Genomic DNA, 26697 nt, shown 5'->3' on the forward strand with positions numbered 1-26697 from the left:
AAGCTCTGTCATCCGGGAGGGACTCAAAGTAAAGCCGCTGCTCCTTCACATCGAGAGGAGCCAGATGAGGTGGTTCGGGCATCTGGTCAGGATGCCACCCGAACGCCTCCCTAGGGAGGTGTTTAGGGCACGTCCAACCGGCAGGAGGGCACGGGGAAGACCCAGGACACGTTGGGAAGACTATGTCTCCCGGCTGGCCTGGGAACGCCTCGGGATCCCCCGGGAAGAGCTAGACGAAGTCGCTGGGGAGAGGGAAGTCTGGGTTTCCCTGCTTAGGCTGTTGCCCCCGCGACCCGACCTCGGATAAGCGGAAGATGATTGATGGATGGATGGACCATCATTATTAGGCAGTACTTTCACTTTAGGTCCTTACATGTAGGCCCACTTCAAAGTAAACAATGACGATTGCTATGGATTTGCCAATATATTTTGTCAAGTAATTGTTCATCACATGTGCTAAAAAGTTCGGGCAAAAAGCCCCAAACATGAGATTTCTTATAGTAATATAGGGTTTTTTCTAAATGTGTTTTGTATTCATCACTGTTCTGGGTAACTCACTGCAATAGTGTCTTATCATTTGAAATCTGTGTGAGTGAGATGAAAAAAAAACTGCATGTTTACAAATGCTTGCTTTATTTTGATGAATGGGCAAATGTTTTGACCGAAGTGTGTCATTTTGCAAATAATTTAGGAATTAAGAAAATGGAATTTGGGGTTTGGAAACATGTGTATACCTTTTGAAAAAAGACACACAGTTAGTAAAATTATGTGTAAACAAATGGAACAAAGATATTGATACTTAATATTCATGTTACAATGAAACTACTGCTTAGTTTTAATATAACAGTGAGTTTGTGGACAGCAGATTAAAAGAGTTTAGTGTATGGTGATGTCTAGTTTCACTTCCATTGGTAAGTTGTGCACGTATCTCCAGAACCAAAGTGACTTTTTACGGCGTCGCAAGACAGTGAAGAAATGTGTGAAAGTGTTTGAGCCATCATGGGCTGTACTTCCCTCACTAACTCCATTTTATAGCTCAACCTTGATTTGCTTCCTCCTGTCACAGAAACTTGACTGTCTGACAAAGAGCAGCATGGAATGAACACCAACAAGTAAGTCATTACTTTCAGTACTTTCTATGAGCTGGAACACAATCATCTGAAATGAAATGAAATTAATGTTAAAAAATGCTAAATACTGTTGCATCATGTAAAATGTTGTTACATTTTACATGATGTGAAATAATGTTTCATGATATTAAATAATGTCACATGGTGTTAAATGATCTTAAATGGTGTTACATGATGTTAAATTATGTTACATTATGATAAATGGTCTCACATGATATTACATTGTGTTACATGAGGTTAAATAATGTGACGTGATATAAACTTATGTTACACGATGTTAGATAAAGTTAAATTGAAAATTGTTCAATGATGTTAAATGATGATAAAAAATGTGTTACATGATGTTAAATAACATTAAATAATGTTACATGATGTTACATAATGTCAAATGATGTCACATTATGTTACATGACTTTAAAATGATGCTACACCATGTTAAATAATGTTGAAATGAATAATGTTACATGCTGATGAATAATGTTTTGTTAAATAATCTTACATGATGGTAAATTATTACATACTGTGACATGATATTACATTATGTTAATTTATGTTAAATGATGTCAAATGGTGTTAAATTATGATCAACATTGTTACACACTATTTATTTATATTAATAAGATGTTGCATTGTTACATAATATGTAATTATATTAATAGGATGTTGCATTGTTACATGATGTTAATTAATACTACTTTATGCTGCGAGATGATTATTGAGCCACAAAAGTGAGCTTAGTGTCATAAGTCAGTGGTTTTCAAATGGGGGTACGCGTACCCCTGGGAGTACTTGAAGGTATGCCAAGGGGTACGTGAGATTTTTTGAAAATATTCTAAAAATAGCAACAATTCAAAAATCCTTTATAAATATATTTATTGAATAATACTTCAACAAAATATGAATGTAAGTTCATAAACTGTGAGAAGAAATGCAACAATGCAATATTCAGTGTTGACAGCTAGATTTTTTGTGGACATGTTCCGTAAATATTGATGTTAAAGATGTATTTTTTTGTGAAGAAATGTTTAGAATTAAGTTCATGAATCCAGATAGATCTCTATTACAATCCCCATAGAGGGCACTTTAAGTTGATGATTACTTCTATGTGTAGAAATCTTTATTCATAATTGAATCACTTGTGTATTTTTCATCAAGTTTTTAGTTATTTTTATATCTTTTTTTCCAAATAGTTCAAGAAAGACCCCTACAAATGAGCAATATTTTGCAGTGTTATACAAGTTAATAAATCAGTGCTGTATTTTACTTCTTGATCTCTTTTTTTCAAACAAAAATGCTTTGCTCTGATTAGGGGGTACTTGAATTCAAACAATATTCACTGGGGGTACGTCACAGAAAAAAGGTTGAGAACCACTGTCATAAGTCATGCTTGTTTGTGTGCTACAGTGCAATAGGCACTAAAGTGATTAGAGCAAAGACATGCTTTTACAGCACATTTAGCAGATTTATCTTGTTTTTCAAACATTCTACTTTCTCTTGTGTAACGGTGGTTGGTGTCATGAGGACATCATGTGTTGTGTTGCAGACGTGTCAAAGAGTAGCAGATACAATCATGTTGAATAAATATTGGTGGACGTTCAATTCCCCTCAAGTAAAATCAAAACTAGACCTGAAATGTGCTTACATGTCAATCCTGTCTAGTCATATGTTCGACCATAACAGGTCCATCATTGCTAAGAGATGTGGGGATATATTTTTGTTTTCAAGTAACTAGGTCACCTCGAGTCCTGTTGAAGAGTGGCCCGCTCGCAATGGAGCTGGATGGAGCGCTTCCTCGACGGAGTCTGGGTTCCAGCTCTGGGCTGCGCTACGGTTCGTTTGTCAACAGTCTTTCTTCACTCACTCTCAAACCAGATGAGAGGGCTTCCGTATCGCATCGACGGGCCTACGTGGCGGTGGTTGTGCTCTGCTACATCAATTTACTCAACTACATGGAACGTTACACAATAGCAGGTTTGTGCACATGACACACAATGCTAGCGTTTTACTTTATCGCATAGTATGGCGAGGCCAGTAAACAACTTCTATGGTCGTAGGTGTCCTGCTAAACATTCAGAGCTTCTTCAACATCAATGACAGTACAGCTGGTCTTCTGCAGACAGGTAAGATGATTACTTTCTCTCACTTGAGCAATCTTCTTAGGTTTTCAAGCCCATCCTCATTGCCTCACATAGAATTATGCAACAAGTGCTGCAATTCAGTTGCAGCACAGTCTGCTGTTGCACCAGTTTTTTCCTTAGGTCACTTCAAAAGCAATCATTGCATCAATTCAGTTGAAACCAGCTTAAAAAAACACACATTAACACTTAAATGGATTGTGTTTTGCTTGGATTCACACACGTATTGCGATTAAAGACCAGGTTGCAAACCCTAGTGTGTGCAAACAATATATTTTTCGCTTGTAAATTTAAGGTCTGATCTAATAAAGGTTTATGTGTATTAATACATGTGCAAATTTGATAGCACGCAAAGCTGATCTACTAAGCCAGTGGTTCTCAACCTTTTTTCAGTGATGAACATTGTTTTAATTCAAGTACCACCTAATCAGAGCAAAGCATTTTTGGTTGAAAAAAAGAGAAAAAGAAGTAAAATACAGCACTATGTCATCAGTTTCTGATTTATTAAATTGTCTAACAGTGCAAAATATTGCTCATTTGTAGTGGTGTTTCTTGAACTATTTGGAAAAAAAGATATGAAAATAACTAAAAACTTGTTGAAAAATAAACAAGTGAATCAAATATAAATAAAGATTTCTACACATAGAAGTAATCATCAACTTAAAGTGCCCTCTTTGGGGATTGTAATAGAGAGCCATCTGGATTCATCAACTTAATTCTAAACATTTTTTCACATAAAATGAATATTTTAACATCAATATTTATGGAACATGTCCACAAAAAAATCTAACTGTCAACACTGAATATTGCATTATTGTATTTTTTTCCCCACAGTTTATGAACTTACCTTCATATTTTGTTAAATTATTATTCAATAAATATATCTATAAAGAATTTTTGAATTTTTGCTATATTTAGAATATTAAAAAACCAATCTCACGTACCCCTTGGCATACCTTCAAGTACCCCCAGTGGTACGCATACCCCCATTTGAGAACCACTGTACTAAGCCAAGGCCCAGAGGATTGTGTCTCTTTTAAAGGCCTACTGAAGTGACATTTTCTTATTTAAACGGGGATAGCAGGTCCATTCTATGTGTCATACTTGATCATTTCGCGATACTGCCATATTTTTGCTGAAAGGATTTAGTAGAGAACATCGACGATAAAGTTTGCAACTTTTGGTCGCTAATAAAAAAGCCTTGCCTTTACCGGAAGTAGCAGACGATAACGTTACCGGTGTGAGGGCTCCTCACATCCTCACATCCTCACATTGTTCATATGGGAGCCTTCAGCAGCAAGAGCTATTCGGACCGAGAAAACAACTTTTGTCCCATTAATTTGAGCGAGGATGAAAGATTCGTGGATGAGGATATTGATAACGAAGGACCAGAAAAATATGAATAAAATAAATAAAGTTTAAAAAAAAAGCAATTGCATTGGGAGCGATTCAGATGTTTTTAGACACATTTACTAGGATAATTCTGGGAAATCCCTTATCTTTCTATTGTGTTGCTAGTGTTTTAGTGAGTTAAATAGTACCTGATAGTCGGAGGAGTGTGTCCACGGGTGTGTTGACGCCAGTCTCTGAGGGAAGTCACGGCAGCTGCATGGACGGCGCAAGCTCCGCAGATCTCTTTTTACCACAATTTTCTCACCAAAAACCTGCCGGTTGACAAGTGGTCGGGAACCATGTTCGCTTGACCGCTCTGATCCATAGTAAAGCTTCACCTCCGGGAATTTTAAACAAGGAAACACCGTGTTTGTGTGGCTAAAGGCTAAAGCTTCCCACCTCCATCTTTATACTTAGACTTCTCCATTATTAATTGAACAAATTGCAAAAGATTCAGCAACACAGATGTCCAGAATACTGTGTAATTGCTCGATGAAAAGTGACGACTTTCATCCGCAAGTGGTGCTGCGCTAACATGTCCCCTCCAACCAATAACATTACAAACACGTATCATCATTCCACGATGTTTTCAACAGGAAACTCCGCGGCAAATTTTAAATTGTAATTTAGTAAACTAAACCGGCCGTATTGGCATGTGTTGCAATGTTAATATTTCATCATTGATATATAAACTATTGGACTGCGTGGTGGGTAGTAGTGGGTTTCAGTAGGCCTTTAAAGGAGACCTATTATGCAAAACCAACTTTTCTTAACCATTGGTACCTCCATCCATCCATCCATTTACTACCGCTTATTCCCTTTGGAGTTGCAGGGGGCGCTGGTGTCTATTTTAGCTACAATCGGGCGGAAGGCGGTGTACACCCTGGACAAGTCGCCCACTCATCGCAGGGCCCATTGGTACCTGTTTTTGTGTATTTGTCCCGCAAATGTTAATGTCAAACTATGGAGGCATGCCGGAGATATTTACAAAAATATAAAACAATCCTGTTTTTCTTTATACTTCCTCCAAACAAGCCGTTTGGAATTTGCCCAATTTGTGCCGTTTTTCCCAAGTGTGATGTAAACGGAAATCTCTATTGCTGATAGAGATTTACCCAAAGAGCTTTGCACGAGTCCGCCATTGTAGTTAAAAGCTGTAGTCAATAAGTTCCTTATTTTTCTCTATCTTCTTGTTGAGAGGCAGACTGGGTTTTATATAAGATTAGATAGTAGTACTTTATTTATCCCGTCAGGAGAGTTCTTTCAGGAATATTAAAATTTTCAGCACAATCCCATTCAAGATCAGACAAACATTACAGGGAGACAGAACAGGATCGCTGAAGATTAAAATAAAATAAAAAAAACGGTCTTAGCCTGGGCCCTGGAGAGGGGGTGCAGACTGAGGCCAATGGAAAAAAAATACTCATAGCCATAGTACACATCCCTCTTACATGTGTGTCAGAGGGAAACATCGATGAACACGGAGGACATTAGAGACATTAAAGCAGCAGATACAACCGGACACTTCTACAATCAGCTATGAATAAAAAGTAAAAGAAACATATCCACTATGGTGGCCTCTGCGGTGTTCCACGCCATTGTCCGCTGGGGTGGAGGGAGCGTGGCCAGAGACAGGAGCAGACCCAACAAAGCAACCAACACAGCCGACTCCACTCTCGGCCAGTGTCCAGTCCGCATGGATGAGCGAGGATACGTCCAAGGTGACTGAGGTGTCCGACACCTGCTCACGCAGCCAAGACACCGCGAAGTCTGTCCGTCCCAGCGCTCAGTGCTCGCTCCGCAGCCCTGTCCCCTCATCCGCATCTCCTCCAGTACATCCAAACCGACTCTGGTGTAGCAGAGACTCAGCAGCTGGTCTCCGTGGCCAGTAGGCTCCCGGAGGGCAGGTACATGCACATGCATCGTCCGCTGTTGCCATTTCAAACACAAAGTAGTGTATGGTTCAAACTTATATATGTCAGTAGACTCCAGATGACGTTTGGAGGCACGTCCATAAGACCGCCCATACAAGGGCGCATCCTGAAGAGGCGGTCAGAAAGCCATTGAAGACTTTTGAAAAATTTGCATATCATTCACAATCCCTACGTAAAACAAGAACACATATGCCTTTCTTTATTTTATGTATTCTAATTTCTAAAACTGCAAGTATGAGGTGGCTAGCAACAGAGCTATTGGGAGTAATCTATTGCACCCACAAAGCCCTCTAAAAAAACATCCAAAAATACTCTGTTTACATGTCGTGACCTGAATATTAAACAAGTATTAGCGATATTGTTATTACCGGCGCTAACACAGACAAACTACCTTTAGTGGCACCATGATTACAGAGAGATAACTGGCTTATGACACTATATTGACATATTGAACCTGTGAGCTGCTGCATTACCTCTGATTCTGTAAAAGTTAATGCTTGATCATAAATGATGCATCAAACTGGTATAGTAGAAGATTGTGACCACAAACCGACAAATTGGTCGACTTTATTATTCATCTTAAAGGGAAGATATGAATATCCCAACAGTCGACCTCTGTCTCAAAGGGTTCATTTAATGCAGGGGTCGGGAACCTTTTTGGCTGAGAGAGCCAAAAAGCCAAATATATTAAAATATATTTCCGTAGAGCCATATCATTTTTTTTTTAACACTGAACACAACTAAACACGTGCATTTTTAAGTAAGACCAACATTTATGGAGTGTAATAGGTCTCTTATTCTTTGTAATAACATTGTTATTCTGAAGCTAACTGTGGAGGGGGCATGGCCTGCGGGCCTGCAGCGACAGGTGCGTAGACGGCCCACCTGGGCCTTGTTATCTAATCACCTGCCGCTCTGTTATAGGCAGCAGCCAGGAGGAGAGACTGGGTTGGGGCTGGAAATACTATTGCTGGAAAGCAACTGAGAGACTTATTGAAAAATAAAACAATATTGTAACCCTGAAACAGGCTCTCATATCGGTGCTTGGGGGTCTGAAGAACCCCCAGGAGGGCAATCCCCACACTAACCAATAATAAATAAATAACTTCTTACCATTAACACAACTTCTTGAACAGGTGCGGTAGAAAACGGATGGATGGATTAAAAATGCATGAGAATGGTTTATATTTTGAACATTATTTTTAACACTGTGATTACAAGTGGAATTATTCATTACTTATCGTGTTAAGCAACATCAGTTCAGATTTATCAGAGAGCCAGATGCAGTCATCAAAAGAGCCACATCTGGCTCTAGAGCCATAGGTTGCCTACTCCTGATTTAATGATTTTTTTCTTCTTCGTTTAAACACTTCCTTGTGGTCTACAAAACATGTAATAGTGTTTTTTGGTCAAGATTTTGTATAGATTATGTGGTACAGACCATCTTCAAACCACTTTCTGACCTTCTCTTCAGGATGTGCCGGTTTGTGGGCGGTTTTATTTACGTGCCGCCAATTCTACTGTGTCTTCTTCCAGTTAGCCTGGTTGTAATTTTTTGCGTAGCTGTATAGAGTCTACCGACAGATATAAGGTAGAACTATACGCTACTTTGTATAGGAAATTGCAACAGTGGAGGATGCATGTGCATGTACGAGTCAATCAAAGCTCTTCAGCGAAACTTCTAACACAGGGGTCACCAACCTTTTTGAAACCAAGAGCTACTTCTTGGGTACTGATTAATGCGAAGGGCTACCAGTTTGATACACACTTAAATAAATTGCCAGAAATAGCCAATTTGCTCAATTTACCTTTAATAAATAAATCTATATATATATAAAAACATGGGTACTTCTGTCTGTCATTCCGTCGTACATTTTTTTTCCTTTTGCGGAAGGTTTTTTGTAGAAAATAAATGATGAAAAAAACACTTAATTGAACAGTTTAAAAGAGGAGAGACAACTAAAAAAATTAAAATTAAATTTTGAAACATAGATTATCTTCAAGTTCGACTCTTTAAAATTCAATATTCAACCGAAAAAAAAAGGAAGAGAAAGACTAGCTAATTCGAAAAAAAGAATTTAAGGAACATCATTAGTAATTTTTCCTGATTAAGATTAATTTTATAATTTTGATGACATGTTTTAAATAGGTCAAAATCCAATCAGCACTTTGTTAGAATCTATAACAAATTGGACCAAGCTATATTTCTAACAAAGACAAATCATTGTTTCTTCTAGACTTTCCAGAACAAAAATTTTCAAAGAAATTCAAAAGACTTTGAAATAAGATTTAAATTTGATTCTACATGATTTTTTGGAATTTTAATCATAATAAGTTTGAAGAAATATTTCACAAATATTCTTTGTTGAAAAAACACAAGTTAAAATGAAGAATTAAATTAAAATGTATTTATTATTCTTTACAATAAAAAATATAAATTTACTTGAACATTGATTTAAATTGTCAGGAAAGAAGAGGAAGGAATTTTAAAGCTAAAAGGTATATGCGTTTAAAAATCCTGAAATCATTTTTAAGGTTGTACTTTTTCTCTAAAATTGTCTTTCTGAAAGTTATAAGAAGCAAAGTAAAAAAATAAATGAATATATTTAAACAAGTGAAGACCAAGTCTTTAAAATATTTTCTTGGATTTTCAAATTCTATTTGAGTTTTGTCTCTCTTAGAATTAAAAATGTCGAGCAAAGCGAGACCAGCTTGCTAGTAAATAAATACAATTTAAAAAAATAGAGGCAGCTCACTGGTAAGTGCTGCTATTTGAGCTACTTTTAGAACAGGCCAGCGGGCGACTCATCTGGTCCTCACGGGCGACCTGGTGCCCGTGGGCACCGCGTTGGTGACCCCTGCTCTAACATATTTGGGGATATTCGCTGATGTCAAATGTTGGAAAAACGGCTCGTTTGGAGGAAGTATGAAGGAAGGCAAGATTGTTTTATAAATAGCTCTGCTATTCCGCCATGGTTTGATTTAACATTTTTGGGACTAATGCAGATCCCAAATACACAATAACACGTACCAACAGAATACAAAAGTTGGCTTTGAGTATTAGGTCCCCGCGGTATAGCTCGGTTGGTAGAGTGGCCGTGTCAGCAACTTAAGGGTTGCAGGTTCAATTCCCGCTTCCGCCATCTTAGTTACTGCCGTTGTGTCCTTGGGCAAAACACTTTACCCACCTGCTACCAGTGCCACCCACACTGGTTTAAATGTAACTTAGATATTGGGTTTCACTATGTAAAGCGCTTTGAGTCACTAGAGAAAAAGCGCTATATAAATATAATTCTGTAATTCTCTCTTTAAATGATATAAATGAAAGTGCAGTCCTTTCAGTTTGTCTGTTTTCATGAAAATGCAGAATATATGCTGATTATCAGGACACACAATAGTGATTTATCAATGCTAAACCTACTCTGCAGCCGCTGTTTTGCATCCTTATTTAGCTCAACTCTATTTACAAGAAGTTGTATTGGAATCTATTTAGAAATATATTCCCTATTTTCTGTGATCTTGTTGAACAATTTCAGGAAAAAACAATGTTTTGGAGCTTTTTAAAAACTTGTGGATATTTGAAGGAGAACATTAGATTAGTCAGTTTTGTAAAATCATACACATGGGAGTTTGTTGGTTGATTCTGCCCAGTGCATTGCCAAGCCACAGCGACCAGCAAGTTCCCCACTTCCAGTTTTTCAACCTGCCAAGCCACAGCGGCCAACACAGCCACCTCCACCAGTCTTTCGGCCTGCTAAGCCGCAGCTTCCAGCGAGGCCACCTGCATCAAGTCCAGCTCCAAGATCAAGTCCACGTCCAGCTCCAAGATCAAGTCCACGTCCAGCTCCAAGATCAAGTCCACGTCCAGCTCCAAGATCAAGTCCACGTCCAGCTCCAAGGTCAAGTCCACGTCCAGTTCCAAGACCGAGTCCACGTCCAGCTCCAAGACCAAGTCCACGTCCAGCTCCAAGACCAAGTCCACGTCCAACTCCACGTCGCCAAGTGCCCCCAGTGGCAGCTCCACGTCGCCAGGTGCCCCCAGTGGCAGCTCCACGTCGCCAAGTGCCCCCAGTGGCAGCTCCACGTCGCCAAGTGCCCCCAGTGGCAGCTCCACGTCGCCAAGTGCCCCCAGTGGCAGCTCCACGCCGCCAAGTGCCGCCAGTGTCAGCTTCACGAAGCCAAGTGCCGCCAGTGTCAGCTCCACGAAGCCAAGTGCCGCCAGTGTCAGCTTCACAAAGCCAAGTTCCGCCAGTGTCAGCTCCACGAAGCCAAGTGCCGCCTGTGTCAGCTGCACGACCAACGCCAAGTTCACGACCAACGCAAAGTCCACGACCAACGCCAAGTCCACGCCAAAGTCCGAGTCCACGCCAAAGTCCAAGTCCACGCCAAAGTCCAAGTCCACGCCAAAGTCCAAGTCCACGCCGCCAAGTGCCGCCAAGTGCCGCCAGTGCCAGCTCCACGTCGCCAAGCGCCGCCAGTGGCAGCCCCACATAGCCAAGCGCCGCCAGTGGCAGCTCCAGGACGACCGCCAAGCCCAAGTCGACCGCCAAGCCCAAGCCGACCGCCAAGCCCAAGCCGACCGCCAACGCCTGCCACGTTGACGACGCGTCCGCCGCCTTGTCAGCCGCGGATGTGGATACTACGTGGGTGTCCACCACGCCAAAGATGCCGACCTCGTCGGACACAATTGTGGCCACTACGTGGTCGTCCGCCACACCCTCCTCGTCGGCCACGGATGTGGCCATTACATGGTCGTCCGCCACGCATAGGGGGTCGGCCACGGATATGGCCGTTCCCGGGTTGCCCACCTCGGTCCTCCACGCGTCGCCGCCACCTGACTCTGCCCCGTTGGATATGGGGACACTTGGTTTGGCGATCCATCGCCATGTCCCCCTCCCACCCTCCCATGACTCTCGATCATAGTTTTGTTTTGTTTTTTGTTTTTGGACATCTAGAATCTGTCCTTGATGGGGGGGCTCTGTCACGCCTGTAGATTATGTTTTGTTTTCTGTCATGTCTGATCAGGATGGTGTACGGCCATACTACCCTGAGGATCCCCGATCTTGTTTGTTCATGAAGCTAAGCAGTATCTGGCCTGGTTAGTACTTGGATGGGAGACTGCCTAGGAATACCAGGTGCTGTTTGACCTTTGGACTCTTTAAGTTCCTTTTTTTTTTCACTCCCTTGTTTTGTTTCCATGGCTACCCATTTGGACACACGCACCTGTATAATCATGTCCCTGTTACTTAAGCGTGTCTTTTTCTATTGGTCGGCCTGGCGTCATTGTGATCTTGTCTTGTTCTGTGCTGACTTTATTCCTGCCTTGTCATAGTTTCCTGCTTCATGCCATGCCAAGTAAGTTTTGTTTGATTTTGGCTCATAGTCTGTTTATGCGTTAGTTTTGTTCCTTAGCCAAAGTTGTGCCTCTACTGTGAGCGCTTTTTGTTCGTAACTTTTTGTAGTTAAAATAAATCATGTTTTTACCTAAAAGCCATGTCCCGAGTAGTCCGTCTGCCTTCTTGGGAGAACGATCCCGCAGCAAGCTGCGACCCCCCCTTCCTGACAGCTATGTTCCGTATTTGATTGACAACAACTGCCATGCTGCTGTGATCGTGACGCTATTGAGAAAAAGGATAAGTTTGTTTGCAGTTTATTTCCTGCTACAAATATTAGCCTGTCATTCACAAATCAAGTCTGCAGTTTTTTATGGTGTGAAGTTTATATTTTGTCTAATTACAGTTTGGTAGAGATATCAATACATAGTATACGCTGTTGAGCCTACAAGAGATTTATTCATTTAGTTAATTAATAATATAACCACAAAAGAACACAAACTAATGCAATATATTGTCAAACTTTATTTATGTAGCACGTTTCATACACAGGCAAGTGGCAAGCACAAAGTGCTGTACAAAACAAAACAAAACTAAACAAAACCAAACAAAAAAAACAAACAAAAAAAACCCCAAAACAAAACAAAAATAGAAGAGAAGAAAGCACACACACACACACACACACACACACACACAAAGTACTATAGACCAGTGGTTCTCAAATGGGGGTACTTGAAGGTATGCCAAGGGGTACGTGAGATTTTTTTTAAATATTCTAAAAACAGCAACGAATCAAAAATCCTTTATAAATATCTTTATTAAATAATACTTCAACAAAATATGAATGTAAGTTCATAAACTGTGAAAACAAATGCAACAATGCAATATTCAGTGTTGACAGCTATATTTTTTTTGTGGACATGTTCCATAAATATTGATGTTAAAATATTCATTTTATGTGAAGAAATGTTTAGAATTAAGTTCATGAATCCAGATGGATCTCTATTACAATCCCCAAATAGGGCACTTTTAGTTGATGATTTCTTCTATGTGTAGAAATCTTTATTCATAATTGAATCACTTGTTTATTTTTCATCAAGTTTTTAATTATTTTTATATCTTTTTTTCCAAATAGTTCAAGAAAGAACACTACAAATGAGCAATATTTTGTACTATTATACAATATAATAAATCAGAAACTGATGACATAGTGCTGTATTTTACTTCTTTATCTCTTTTTTTCAACCAAAAATGCTTTGCTCTTATTAGGGGGTACTTGAATTAAAAAAATGTTCACAGGGGGTACATCACTAAAAAAAGGTTGAGAACCACTGCTCTAGACAATAAAAAGGCAAAAACAAAACATGTCATGGCACTTGGGGGTTGAGGTAAAACTCTACCTTTGAGGCATCCACTGTGGAGAATATTTAAAATTAGTAGCATCCATTGTGGAGAACATCTAAAATTCGTAGCGTTTAACTGGGTAATAATGGTCTGTGGTTGAAGACACCAAGATAAGCTGTCACGTGGAGTGATCTTAGCTCTTTTTAATGTTCATTTTAAATTTGAACACGAACCAATTTTAGTAAATGAAGTATACCTAGTGAACAGGCAAAAATATCAGACTAAGGGCGGCCGTATAAACAACGCCAACACTGTCATAACCATGTGCCATGTAGTGAAACCACACTAAACAACAATGACAAACACATTTCGGGAAAATATTTGCACCACAACACACCAAAGAACTTAACAAAAACAGAAAAAAATTCAAAGAATTTCCTGCAGCACCAACTCTTCAGGGTCACTATATATATATATATATATATATATATATATATACACATTTATATATACATATATATATTATAAACGTGATACGTTTATACTAAATATATATTATAAAACATTTGATAAAATATTACATACATTTGTTAATAAAAACATAATTTTCAGAGAATAATAGTAGAAATATTAATGATTAAAAAACAAAAAAATACTGTAACTATTATTACTATTAATATTATTATAATATATATAATAATAATAAAATATGTTCTTTAACACTACTTATATAGTAGAGAATAAACTTGCATCACAGCAAGTTTTTTTTCCAAACAAACATTTACAAAGTGATCTCTGCAGACACAAGCATGGTCCGATGGTTTTACACAAAATTTTGAAAGTGATATTTTTAAGAGCCATTTCCTTCGACACACTTTCATTTTCCCCTTGACTTTATCACCATTATGAGCCACTTCTTTCGGGACTCTATGAAAGCTCTTTCGTCTCTCTCTATTCTAACGGTTTGAACACTGAAGAACAGAACAGCAATACGGTATTTCCTTCTCAAACTCTACACTCACTCTCACTAACCATTGTGTCAACTAAGCCGTAAAGAATACAAAACGGATGTGACGTCATTATTCAACCCAGCAATACTAAACTACTCACAGTTTTTATCTGCAGCTTTCTCATGACGGCTCCACTCTTCGGTTACCTCGGCGACCGCTACAACCGGATTTACATCATGGCTGGTGGTTTGAGTGTGTGGCTTGTAACTGCAACAGCCAGTTCTTTCGTGACTGAGTCAGTATGTGAAACACTTTCACCAACACTTGCTTCTATCATTTCTTCATGGAAATCATCTATCATGCATCTATCATGTTTATTGATGAGTTTATGATTTATTAAATTACATATGGTTTATGTATGTTTACATTTTGTTTATTCTTGTGTTCATGATGTTTATTCATATATACACAATGTTATCAGAACCAGAATCAGACTCAGAATCAGCCTTAGTGGCCAAGGATGTTTAACACACAAGCAAACTGACTAGGTAGACTGTGCTCTCTTTGTTAAATTTTTAGCCATAAAGAAAAATGCAACAGCTGAGAGAGAGAGCAGTATCCTACCGTGGTGGCCATCTGCGGCGCCATCTTGGTATGAGGAACAAGAGAGAAACATTAAAGGGGAACATTATCACAATTTCAAAAGGGTTAAAAACAATAAAAATCAGTTCCCAGTGGCTTGTTGTATTTTATGAAGTTTTTTTCAAAATTTTACCGGTTCCGGAATATTCCTAAATAAAGCTTTAAAGTGCCTTATTTTCGCTATCTTCGAAACCCCTATCCATTTCCCTGTGATGTCGTAAAGGGCTGCCAATACAAACAACATGGCGGTTACCACAGCAAGATATAGCGACATTAGCTCGGATTCATACTCGGATTTCAGCGGTTTAAGCGATTCAACAGATTACGCATGTATTGAAACAGATGGTCGGAGTATGGAGGCAGATAGCGAAAACGAAATTGAAGAAGAAATTGAAGCTATTGAGCGAATAGCTATTGACGCTATTTGGCCATAGCGTGGGTGTACCTAATGAAGTGGCCCATAGCATGGCTGCCTTATTAGCATCGCCGGTAAAATGTGCGGACCAAACGATCAGGACTTTCGCATCTTGTGACACTGGAGCAACTTAAATCCGTCGATTGGTAAGTGTTTGTTTCGCATTAAATGTGGGTATCTAGTTTCCAATGTACATACAGCTAGCGTAAATAGCATGTTAGCATCGATTAGCGTAGCATGTTAGCATCGATTAGCTGGCAGTCATGCCTTGACCAAATATGTTTGATTAGCACATAAGTCAACAACATCAACAAAACTCACCTTTGTGATTTCGTTGACTTAATCGTTGCAAGTGCATCTGCAGGTTATCCATACATCTCTGTGCCATGTCTGTCTTAGCATTGCCGGTCAAATGTGAAGACACTTTGGCACATTCAATGGGGGTCTGGCGGCAGATTTCTTGCCAGTGGTGCAACTTGAATCCCTCCCTGTTAGTGTTGTTACACCCTCCGACAACACACCAACGAGGCATGATGTCTCCAAGGTTCCAAAAAATAGTCGAAAAAACTGAAAATAACAGAGCTGAAACCCGGTGTTTGTAATGTGAAAATGAATATGGCGGGTGTGTTACCTCGGTGACGTCACGTTCTGACGTCATCGCTAAAAGACCGATAAACAGAAAGGCGTTTAATTTCGCCAAAATTCACCCATTTAGAGTTCGGAAATCGGTTAAAAAAATACATGGTCTTTTTTCTGCAACATCAAGGTATATATTGACGCTTGCATAGGTTTGGTGATAATGTTCCCCTTTAAAGAAAACAAAGGACATAAAAGACATTAAAGGGGAACATTATCACAATTTCAGAAATTAAAACCAATAAAAATCAGTTCCCAGTGGCTTCTTTTATTTTTCAAAGTTTTTTTCAAAATTTTACCGATCATGGAATATCCCAAAAAAAGGCTTTACAGTGCCTGATTTTTTCTATCTGTAAATCCAGCCGTCCATTTTCCTGTGACGTGACTGTGTGACGCCAATACAAACAAACATGGCAGATATAGCGACATTAGCTCGGATTCAGACTCGGATTTCAGCGGCTTAAGCGATTCAACAGATTATGCATGTATTGAAACGGATGGTTGGAGTGTGGAGGCAGATAGCGAAAACGAAATTGAAGAAGAAACTGAAGCTATTGAGCGAATAGCTATTAAAGCTATTGGGTGATTGCCTTCTAACCAACGATTGCATCTTTTGACCACCGGAGCAACTTAAATCTGTCGATTGGTAAGTGTTTGTTTGGCATTAAATGTGGGTGGAGGGAAAGGCTGGATGCAAATATAGCTAAAAATGAGGCATAATGACAGCTAGCCTAAATAGCATGTTAGCATCGATTAGCTGGCAGTCATGCCGTGCGCAAATATGTCTGATTAGCACATAAGTCAATAACATTTACAAAACTCACCTTTGTGATTTCGTTGACTTTATCGTTGGAAATGCATCTGCTTTGTGTGTCGCAGGATATCCACACATCTCTGTTGTAGCATCGCTATCGTCGGTAAAATGTGCAGAACAAACGAGGGACTTTCGCATCTTTTGACACTGGTGCAACTTGAATCCGTCGATTGGTTTGTGTTTGTTTGGCATTAAATGTGGGTGGAGGGAAAGGCTGGATGCAAATATAGCTACAAATGAGGCATATTGATGCAATATGTACATACAGCTAGCCTAAAAAGCATGTTAGCATCGATTAGCATGCCGTGCTAATCGATGCTCACTCCACGTAAGTCAACTTGAATCCGTACCTGATTGTGTTGTTACACCCTCCGACAACACACCGACGAGGCATGATGTCTCCAAGGTACGGAAAACAGTCGAAAAAACTAAAAATAACAGAGCTGATTTGACTTGGTGTGTGTTATGTGTTTGAGAAAATGGCGGATTGCTACCCGTTGTAACGTCACGGGTGAAAGGTCATTGCGCCGACAACAAATAATTAAAAGGCGTTTCAATCGCCAAATTCACCCTTTTAGAGTTCGGAAATCGGTAATAAAAACATATGGTCTTTTTCCTGCAACAAAAGGGTATATATTGACGCTTACATAGGTCTGGTGATAATGTTCCCCTTTAAAAGAGCACAGAGCTGATGCCACCGGCTGCCACCTCAGTGGTGGCATTTCTAAATACAGCTACAAAGAAAACAACGAAAAAACTAAACAAATACTATTTCACCATGTAAAGACAAACAACATATTAACCAAAGGGGTGTAATCCAAACAGCATAAAACACATGAAAACAAAACAGAAACATCAAGAACACAAAGGAGGAAACACAGGAGCGCATCTTGGAATGAAAACAAATTAAAAAAAAAAAAATATATATATATATATATATATATATATGTATATATATATATATATATATATATATATATATATATATATATATATATGTATATACGTATATATATATTTATATATATATATGTATATACGTATATATATATATATATATATATGTATATATGTATATATATATATATATATATATATATATATATATATGCATATATATATACATATATATGTATATATATATTTATTCATGTCATTGTGTGTTGGTGCTGTGCAACAACTTTCTACTGCGCTACAAGTTACATGAAAGAACACCACATGATTACACAATTTGATTTTGATGTTACTTGTCTTTCACATGTTTAACTGTATTTTAGACCTGACAATGCATTTTATGATTTGATCAAGTACTTTTGGCTGCTGGCGCTTTTACGAGGCCTCGTCGGGATCGGTGAGGCGAGCTACTCCACTATTGCTCCCACCATCATCGGGGACCTTTTCACTGGCGTACAACGAACCATCATGATCTCCGCTTTCTACATCTTCATCCCTGTTGGAAGGTTATTTTGTGTCTATGTAATATAATTTAAAATTGTATCTAAAGACCTGAACTACTAAAGATTTCCCTGTACTAAAAAGATGCAAATTTAATAGCAAACGAAAAGCTGATAAACTTTAGAAGTTGTGCACAGTTGTGCCTCTCTTCAGTGAGCAGAATATGGAGCGCACACCATTAAGCATGTGAGATTTATGAGGGCTGATCACTGCAGGCAGTATTTTGCATCTATTTAGCATGTCTGAAAAGTACGTGCAAACAGTAGTTACACACACGGCTGTAAGAAAAGAGTTAGTTGTGCTGCAAAGACAGATGATGAACAGAGAATCCTCTGTGCTACCTGTGTGTGTCAACATATTTGCACTGTCAGAAAAAGAAAAAAAAATTAGACGTATCAGCAATATCATTTTATAAATTCATGCTACATGACTTTTTGGTGTCTGCTGGCGTTTTCTTTAAGTGGTGTTGGTTATTAATTCAGGAAATATATCATGATATATCTCCTATATGAAAAATAACTTACAATATGCATTTTCTTGCATTTCGGACGGATGAATGAACAGTTTTGATGGTACACCCCCTACATGTAGCGCATCAGCACTATAAAAACAGACTTTGTTGTCTATAGACTGCGATTATTTGCTGCACAAAAGTTAAAGTTAAAGTACCCTTGATCACCCCCTGAGAGGTGAGGGGAGTAGTGAGCAGCAGCGGTGGCCACGCCCGGGAATCAATTTTGGTGAAAAGGTGATACAGATTATAGACGTAGCACACAGGGATGGCTATGGCTCACTTCAATGACAATAACGTGAAGGGGCACATAATGCAAGTAGTATATGCAAAAACGTAATTTAAATAAGGTTGTCTACAGTGCTTTTAAATTGTACACCCAGTCTTAGTAGATCACACTCATCACGCCCACCAATAGTACCGTATTTTTCGGAGTATAAGTCGCTCCGGAGTATAAGTCGCACCTTTCCAAAATGCATAATAAAAAAGGAAAAAACATATTGTAGCGCCCCGGAAGAGTTGGTGTTGCTAAGGGGTTTTGGGTATTTGTGTTGTTGTGTTTATGTTGCGTTGCGGTGCTGATGTTCTCTCGAAATGCGTTTGTTGTTCTTGTTTGGTGTGGGTTCACAATGCGGTGCATGTTTGTGACAGTGTTGGTGTTGTTTATGCGGCCACCATCAGTGTGACCTGCGGGGCTGTTGACTGAGTACGCATTGCTTTCACTTGTGTGTGTGTGTTCAAAATTACCATGATCATTAAAGCTGGTAATGATCGTACACCGTGTCAGCATTTCTTGACATCTTTGAGTAAAGACATTTAATGAAACCCATCCAACGCTATAATAAATAAGTCGCACTGGAGTATCAGTCGCATTTTTTGGGGAAATGTATTTGATAAAACCCAACACCGAGATTAGACATTTGAAAGGCAATCTAAAATAAATAAGGAATAGTGAACAACAGGCTGAATAAGTGTACGTTATATGATGCATAAATAACCAAATGAGAACATGCCTGGTATGTTAACGTAACATATTATGGTAAGAGTCATTCAAATAACTATAACATATAGAACATGCTACACGTTTACCAAACAATCTGTCACTCCTAATCGCTAAATCCCATGAAATCCTATATGTCTAGTCTCTTACGTGAATGAGATGAATAATATTTTTGGATGTTTTACGGTAAATTGTTAATAATTTCACACATAAGTCGCTCCTAAGTATAAGTCGCACCCCTGGCCAAACTATGAAAAAAACTGCGACTTATAGTCTGAAAAATACGGTACACTCAATTTTGTAGTTGGCACACATTGTTTAGCGCCTGGTATCTGGACCTTAGTAGATCAGATCCATAATGTATCATTAAGACCTACCTAAAGTATTTGTAATTTTTTTAGTGGTCTTGGCTACATATCGGGGTCATCGATAGCCAGCCTCACTGGAGACTGGCACTGGTCTCTCAGGGTAAGAAAACTCAAATCATTATCTACAGTTACATCTTCAGTCCTAAACAATGATAGCTTTTTGTGTGATAGATCACTCCCATTTTTGGTCTTGCTGGGCTCATTGCACTGGTGCTCTTGTGCCCAAACCCTCCAAGAGGTGCTGCAGAAAACAACGGTCATGAAGTTCAAGAGCGCAGCTCTTACCTGGAGGACGTCAAGTATCTTCTAAACAAGTAAAGATGGTCTAACTGTGACACACACAGTTAGACGTGATTAATTATTGGCTTGTATTTGTTTTAATTCTAGTAAAAGTTACGTGTGGTCAACTCTGGGTGTCACGGCAATGGCCTTCCTAACTGGAGCCCTGGCTTTCTGGATGCCCACCTTTCTGTTCAGAGCTCGGGTGTCTCAGGGACTTAGCCAGCCTTGCTCTAAAGCGCCATGCAGCTCCACAGACAGGTGCGATGTGCTTCACATTCTCTTGATCCTTCACCTGCAGACTAAAGACTCTTTGGCTCCATCCCAGCACAGTTACATCTTCGGCGCTGTCACGGTGGTCTCAGGCATTGTCGGAGTGTGTCTCGGCACGGGTCTGTCCAGGTGCTTGAAGGATAAAGTGCCCAATGCAGATCCACTCATCTGTGCAGGGGGCATGCTAGGATCTGTCCCCTGCCTCTTTATCAGCATCTTCGTCGCTGCGGTAAACATTCCAGCCACTTACGTAAGAACAACCTCTGCTCTCGTAGTTTTGTATGCTTTGGATCAATACAATATATCAATAAATCAATCAGGGTTGCCTGGATCATATGGTCTTGATAAGTGGATAACAAGTTCCACTGACACGATAAACATTTTATAGGGAGGACTACTGAATCAAAAATGATTAGTAGAGATCCCAGCAGACTAACGCTGGATTTCCACCGGATTCAAAACGGCAGCGGAACGGCTCCCGTGGATCCGCTTTCCGTTTTTATTAATGTCGACGTGTCCGTTTACACCGCCTGCAGAACGTCACCGACATGCTGTTAAGTTTCCGCATTCTAGCGCTAAATATACGCAGAGTGTGTATTTTTCCCAAACGTCACAACAAATCCGTTCACATTAGCTAAAATCTGCTTGTGTTGGACAGAAAGTAATGCACAAACAGAAAATAAATGATCCCATGTACTTTCAAAATAAAATACTCTTTTTTTAAAGGTGGATTGTACTTTACAATTCATATGTCTTAATGGGTGTTCAGATGTAATTTCACCTCGTTGACACAAATGGATGAGGACATGCTGCTTTCGGAGGTCCAAAATTAAAGAATAATATTCAGGAATACGGGGCTGGTGTCAAATACAAGCTGATATGAGGACGGGAAAGCAGGGGAGTGATTGTTGGAACTGCTCGACAGGGATGATGTTCCTGTTGTATTGTTGCTTACTACAAAAAATAAAGTTGTCAAGGAAAAATTGTTGTCGTTGTTGCCGTTCAGCTCCTATTATTAATGGAAGGACAGCTTCTGCTCCTTTGGAAGGACATACCGTATTTTTCGGATTATAAATCGCCCCGGAGTATATGTCGCACCGGCCGAAAATGCATAATACAGAAGTAAAAAAACATATATACGTCGCACTGGAGTATAAGTCGCATTTTTAGGGGAAATCTATTTCATAAAATCCAACACCAAAAATAGACATTTGAAAGGCAATTTAAAATAAATAAAGAATAGTAAACAACAGGCTGAATAAATGTACGTTATATGACGCATAAATAACCAACGAAGAACGTGCCTGGTATGTTAACGTAACATATTACGGTAAGAGTCATTCAAAAAAGTATAACATATATAACATGCTATACGTTTAACAAACAATCTGTCACTCCTAATCGATAAATCCGATGAAATCTTCTTCCTCGATGTTGCTTCTAAACAACTCTGCCAACGCCAAAGGTATGCGCCGCTTCCTCTTGTCGTTTTCTGCTGTATATTTCACTACGTCCAGCATGTAATCTGCAGTACATGATTTCCTTTTCGGTGCCATTTTTGTCCAGCCCTTTTCAGTTTTTATAAGTTACCGCCAAAGATGAAATGATCCATTTTAATAGCTACGGCAGTAGCATATTGCATATAGCAGTTAGCATTCCATGACCCACAATGCACTTCTGCCATGACCTTCCCCCGCCGAATTCTAATTGGTTGACGTGTGTGTGACGATTGCTGACGTGTGTGTGACGATTGCCGACATTTTCTTGGTCTCTTCCGCGAATGAGATAAATAATTATTTGATATTTTATGGTAATGTGTTAATAATTTCACACATAAGTCGCTCCGGAGTATATGTCGCCAACCCCGGCAAGACTATGAAAAAACTGTGACTTATAGTCCGAAAAATACGGTAATTAAATGTTTGTGATTCGCTCATATTATGCCTTCCCTTATCATGTGATTACACGCGGATTCGTGAGATCTCGTAAATCTATTTTGCTGCAAGATGCAGCCGCAACAGACTGGCGATGACTGAGCATGGAGGTGCTGTTCCATAGTGTTTTTGTTCAACAGCATTTCCGCATCCAGTGGATATCCAGGGTTAGGCAGTGGACATTGTGGATAGTTTGGGGAGGAAAGACACATGTGACCCCAAGGAATATGCTTTATCAGTATCATGCTTCAAACCCAACTTTGAAAAGCTGTGTACTACAAAAGGTGCTCATTGTAGCCATACTATTTAAGTACAGAGTAACTGGTGAATAACTTTTGATGTATCTATACTATGTATATCTATGTAATACTAATTACACTACAACCATAGTTTGTGAACGTGTGTGAGTGTGTGCGTGTTTGTGTGTGAGACGTAGAGAACCTACTACAAGAAACGGTGTGGGAGCACGAGGGGGGACCAAGCTCTTTTTGTGTCGTTCTCGCCAGTTCCAGGTCCTAAATGGCTGTCAAAGTGTCCAAACTTGTCGGATTATATCCTCAGCCATCTACTTTCCAGGTGAAAGGCAGGATTTATGACCTACAATAAACTTCCAAGGAGCAGGGAAGCGAGGAAACAGCAGATCACTCAATCATGTAAGCGTGGGGACACACAATAATGATCACGTCGCCGCTACAAATAGTTTGTGTGCATTAGCGCTTATGATAACAATACCACTAATACTTGGTCAATACTCAAGTCACAAAATGTAAATTGACTATTGTTGGCGCTTTTTGAATGGTTATTTATCGTATTTTATGGGCGGAATATACGTTTAATATTTAGATTGCGTTAAAAAAAGAGATTTATCCGTCATCATGTCTTTCATAATGATTGTGAACAATAGGCAAAATTCCCACCAAAAAGTGCAGTTCCCCTTTATCGTATTTTCGCTCGTTGGAAGTGGAATTCCAGTAGGCTGAAATGTAAACATTTGCACTGACACAGTTGGTGTTATAAATGTTATTTTTCATAGTTTCTAAGTAAATATTGACGAGTTATGGCGTCTTGCCACTTTTTACAGTGTGTAGCTGAGATAGGCACCACCCCGCGATCCCAAAGGGAATAAGCGGTAGGAAATGGATGGATGGATAGTTGGAGTGCGATCATGTGACTGCCTGGCTCTGTTTGATTGGTGAAATTGAGTCAATAATCACTAGTGTTTACGTTGCATTTGTTAAACAAAGCAATGTGTTAAAAGCTTCTCTAATGAGCCGAATTAGTACGTCTTTACAATCAGTAATCAATAGATTATAATTAAATATAATGATAAAAGAGAAAAATATTGAAAAAGAAGTCAGATTTTACCGTAAAAAAATTGAAAACATTTCAGTTGTCAGAATTGTACTGGAAAACTGGTGGGTTTTCTTTAAATAAGATTTAATGTAAATTGAAGAATAGTATGATTGTTATTTTGACTGTCAGATCTACTGATTTTTTTTTGTTGTTGATTGTTTTTATTTTATTGGTTGGACCAGTACGATTGATCCCAAAAGTAAATGTAATGGAGTAAACGCGTTACTACCCTGCTGGTAAACACTCTAACATATTCATTGTCAGAGTCATACCAAATACTATAAAAATGGGACCAATTATCTGCCTGCTTGGCACTCTGCAACAAGTGTTGGAATTATAAATGGGTTGTACTTGTATAGCGCTTTTCTACCTTCAAGGTACTCAAAGTGCTTTGACACTACTTCCACATTTACCCATTCACATACACACATTCACACACTGATGGAGGGAGCTGCCATGCAAGGCGCTAACCAGCACCCATCAGGAGCAAGGGTGAAGTGTCTTGCTCAGGACACAACTGACGTGACGAGGTTGGTACTAGGTGGGGATTGAACCAGGGACCCTCGGGTTGCGCACAGCCACTCTCCCACTGCGCCACGCCGTTGGGGGTTAAATCACCAAAATGATTCCTGAGCGCGGCCACTGCTGCTGCTCACCTCCCAGGGGGTGGAACATCAATCAATCAATCAATCAATGTTTACTTATATAGCCCTAAATCACTAGTGTCTCAAAAGGCTGCACAAACCACAACACAAACCACTACGACATCCTCGGTAGGCCCACATAAGGGCAAGGAAAACTCACACCCAGTGGGACGTCGGTGACAATGATGACCCAGTGGGACGTCGGTGAACCTTGGAGAGGACGAAAGCAATGGATGTCGAGCAGGTCTAACATGATACTGTGAAAGTTCAATCCATAATGGATCCAACACAGCCGCGAGAGTCCAGTCCGAAGCGGATCCAACACAGCAGCGAGAGTCCCGTCCACAGCGAAGCCAGCAGGAAACCATCCCAAGCGGAGGCGGATCAGCAGCGCAGGGATGTCCCAAGCCGATACACAGGCAAGCGGTCCATCCTGGGTCCCGACTCTGGACAGCCAGTATGTCATCCATGGCCACCGGGTCGGACCGGACCCCCTCCACAAGGGAGAGTGGGACATAGGAGAAAAAGAAAAGAAACAGCAGATCAACTGGTCTAAAAAGGGAGTCTATTTAAAGGCTACAGTATACAAATGGTTTTAAGGTGAGACTTAAATGCTTCTACTGAGGTGGCATCTCGAACTGTTACCGGGAGGGCATTCCAGAGTACTGGAACAAAGGGACGGGTTAAATGCAGAAGATCATTTCACCACACATAGTGTGTGTTTGACTATCAGTGGTACAGTTTGTATTTTAACTTTAACTGAAACACATTGAAATTTAAAGTATTTTTGCTGTGAGGCCACCAAATATTTTGCCAATGGATTCTGGTCTAAAATGCCCCAGATAAAAATGTACATGAACAATTCTGTACTCTACATGTGCTGTAAATACACAGCACAAGTATGTAACCATGAATTCATTAACGTGGACCCCGACTTAGACAAGTTGAAAAACTTATTCGGGTGTTACCATTTAGTGGTCAATTGTACGGAATATGCACTGAACTGTGCAATCTACCAATAAAAGTATCAATCAATCAATCAAAAAACTAAAATGATCAAAGAAGTACTTTAATATGTTGTCAAGTTGTCCCAAAATGTTCGCCAGTCTAAAATAACGAAACCAATTTAGTAATATACAATATTCATAATGTGTACAATATAAGTTTAGGATTGGCAGCACGGTGAAACAGTGGTTAGAGCTGGTGTCTCAGAGCGAGAAGATCCTGGGATCGATTCCTGAGCTCCCATGACTGTGTGGGAGGTACATGTCCACCGCCAAAGGACATGCACTTGGGGATAGGTTGATTGGCAACATTAAAATTGGCCCTAGTGTGTGAATGTGAGTGTTAATGTTGTCTGTCTAGCTGGGTTGGCCCTGTGATGAGGTGGCGACTTGTCCAGTGGAGCTGGGATAGGCTCCAATCACCCCGAAGGGGGCGAGCCGAACAAAATGGATGGATGGATTTTAGGATTGATTTTATGTTATGTTTCTTTCTATTCCCTCATCTTCATTGACTTCTTTTAGGTCTTTACCTTCACAGCTGAAGTGTTGTTGTCACTCAACTGGTCTCTCCTGGCTGATATACTCCTGGTAAGACTGTCAGTAACAACAACAACAACAAGTCACATGTTCACCTTGTTTTCTTATTGGCATCAGTATGTTGTTGTGCCGACCAGACGAGCCACAGCAGAGGCTCTCCAGATTACATTCTGCCACCTTCTAGGCGATGCCGGGAGTCCGTACCTCATCGGAACGGTGAGGCTAATATTTCCTTTTCTCTAAATGGGTTTCATGAGAACAAATGGCTATTCACAATTGTACCCTTAGATTTCTGACGCCATTAGCAGATCCAAGCAGTCATCCATCGACTGGAGCTTCCCCAGTTTGCAGTACAGCTTCCTGCTGTGCCCTTTTGTTGGCATACTTGGAGGAATGTTCTTCCTAATGGCAGCTCTTTACATCAATAATGACAGAAAGGCAGCGCTGCAAATGCCTGAAGGTATTTTTAGTTGGAATGATCTTTGCTCTGTGCAGACTCAGAATATGTCATCAACATGTGATTGCAGTCTTCTAATATTAATCCGATACGATACCAGCAGGAATCATAGAACGTAACTTTATTATTTGTAGTGTGGGATGTTAGAAAAGGTTTG

At 39.8% G+C, this 26697-nt stretch overlaps 1 protein-coding gene across 4 annotated transcripts in view; it reads left to right on the forward strand.

The window, feature by feature from the left end:
* The first annotated feature begins 952 nt into the window (after positions 1–952).
* The window catches only part of spns3 (SPNS lysolipid transporter 3, sphingosine-1-phosphate (putative)), a 32622-nt gene continuing 6877 nt past the window's right edge, over positions 953–26697 (forward strand). For 2 of the 4 annotated variants that reach the window (XR_009806522.1, XM_061898321.1), the window contains exons 1-12: positions 953–1112; positions 2856–3101; positions 3185–3250; positions 14381–14517; positions 18034–18185; positions 20093–20159; positions 20231–20373; positions 20447–20599; positions 20672–20861; positions 26069–26134; positions 26201–26299; positions 26372–26543. Coding sequence is in view for 3 of the 4 variants with exons in the window: in XM_061898321.1 (XP_061754305.1) it covers positions 2900–3101; positions 3185–3250; positions 14381–14517; positions 18034–18185; positions 20093–20159; positions 20231–20373; positions 20447–20599; positions 20672–20861; positions 26069–26134; positions 26201–26299; positions 26372–26543 (1447 nt within the window). In the remaining variant the exon portion in view is untranslated. Of the gene's footprint in view, positions 1113–2855; positions 3102–3184; positions 3251–14380; positions 14518–18033; positions 18186–20092; positions 20160–20230; positions 20374–20446; positions 20600–20671; positions 20862–26068; positions 26135–26200; positions 26300–26371; positions 26544–26697 lie in introns of those variants that run through there. The other 2 variants (XM_061898322.1, XM_061898323.1) reach the window with 2 other exon arrangements.

The sequence above is a fragment of the Nerophis ophidion genome, linkage group LG04 (genome assembly GCF_033978795.1).
Source record: "Nerophis ophidion isolate RoL-2023_Sa linkage group LG04, RoL_Noph_v1.0, whole genome shotgun sequence".
In the NCBI taxonomy this organism is placed as follows: Eukaryota; Metazoa; Chordata; class Actinopteri; order Syngnathiformes; family Syngnathidae; genus Nerophis; species Nerophis ophidion.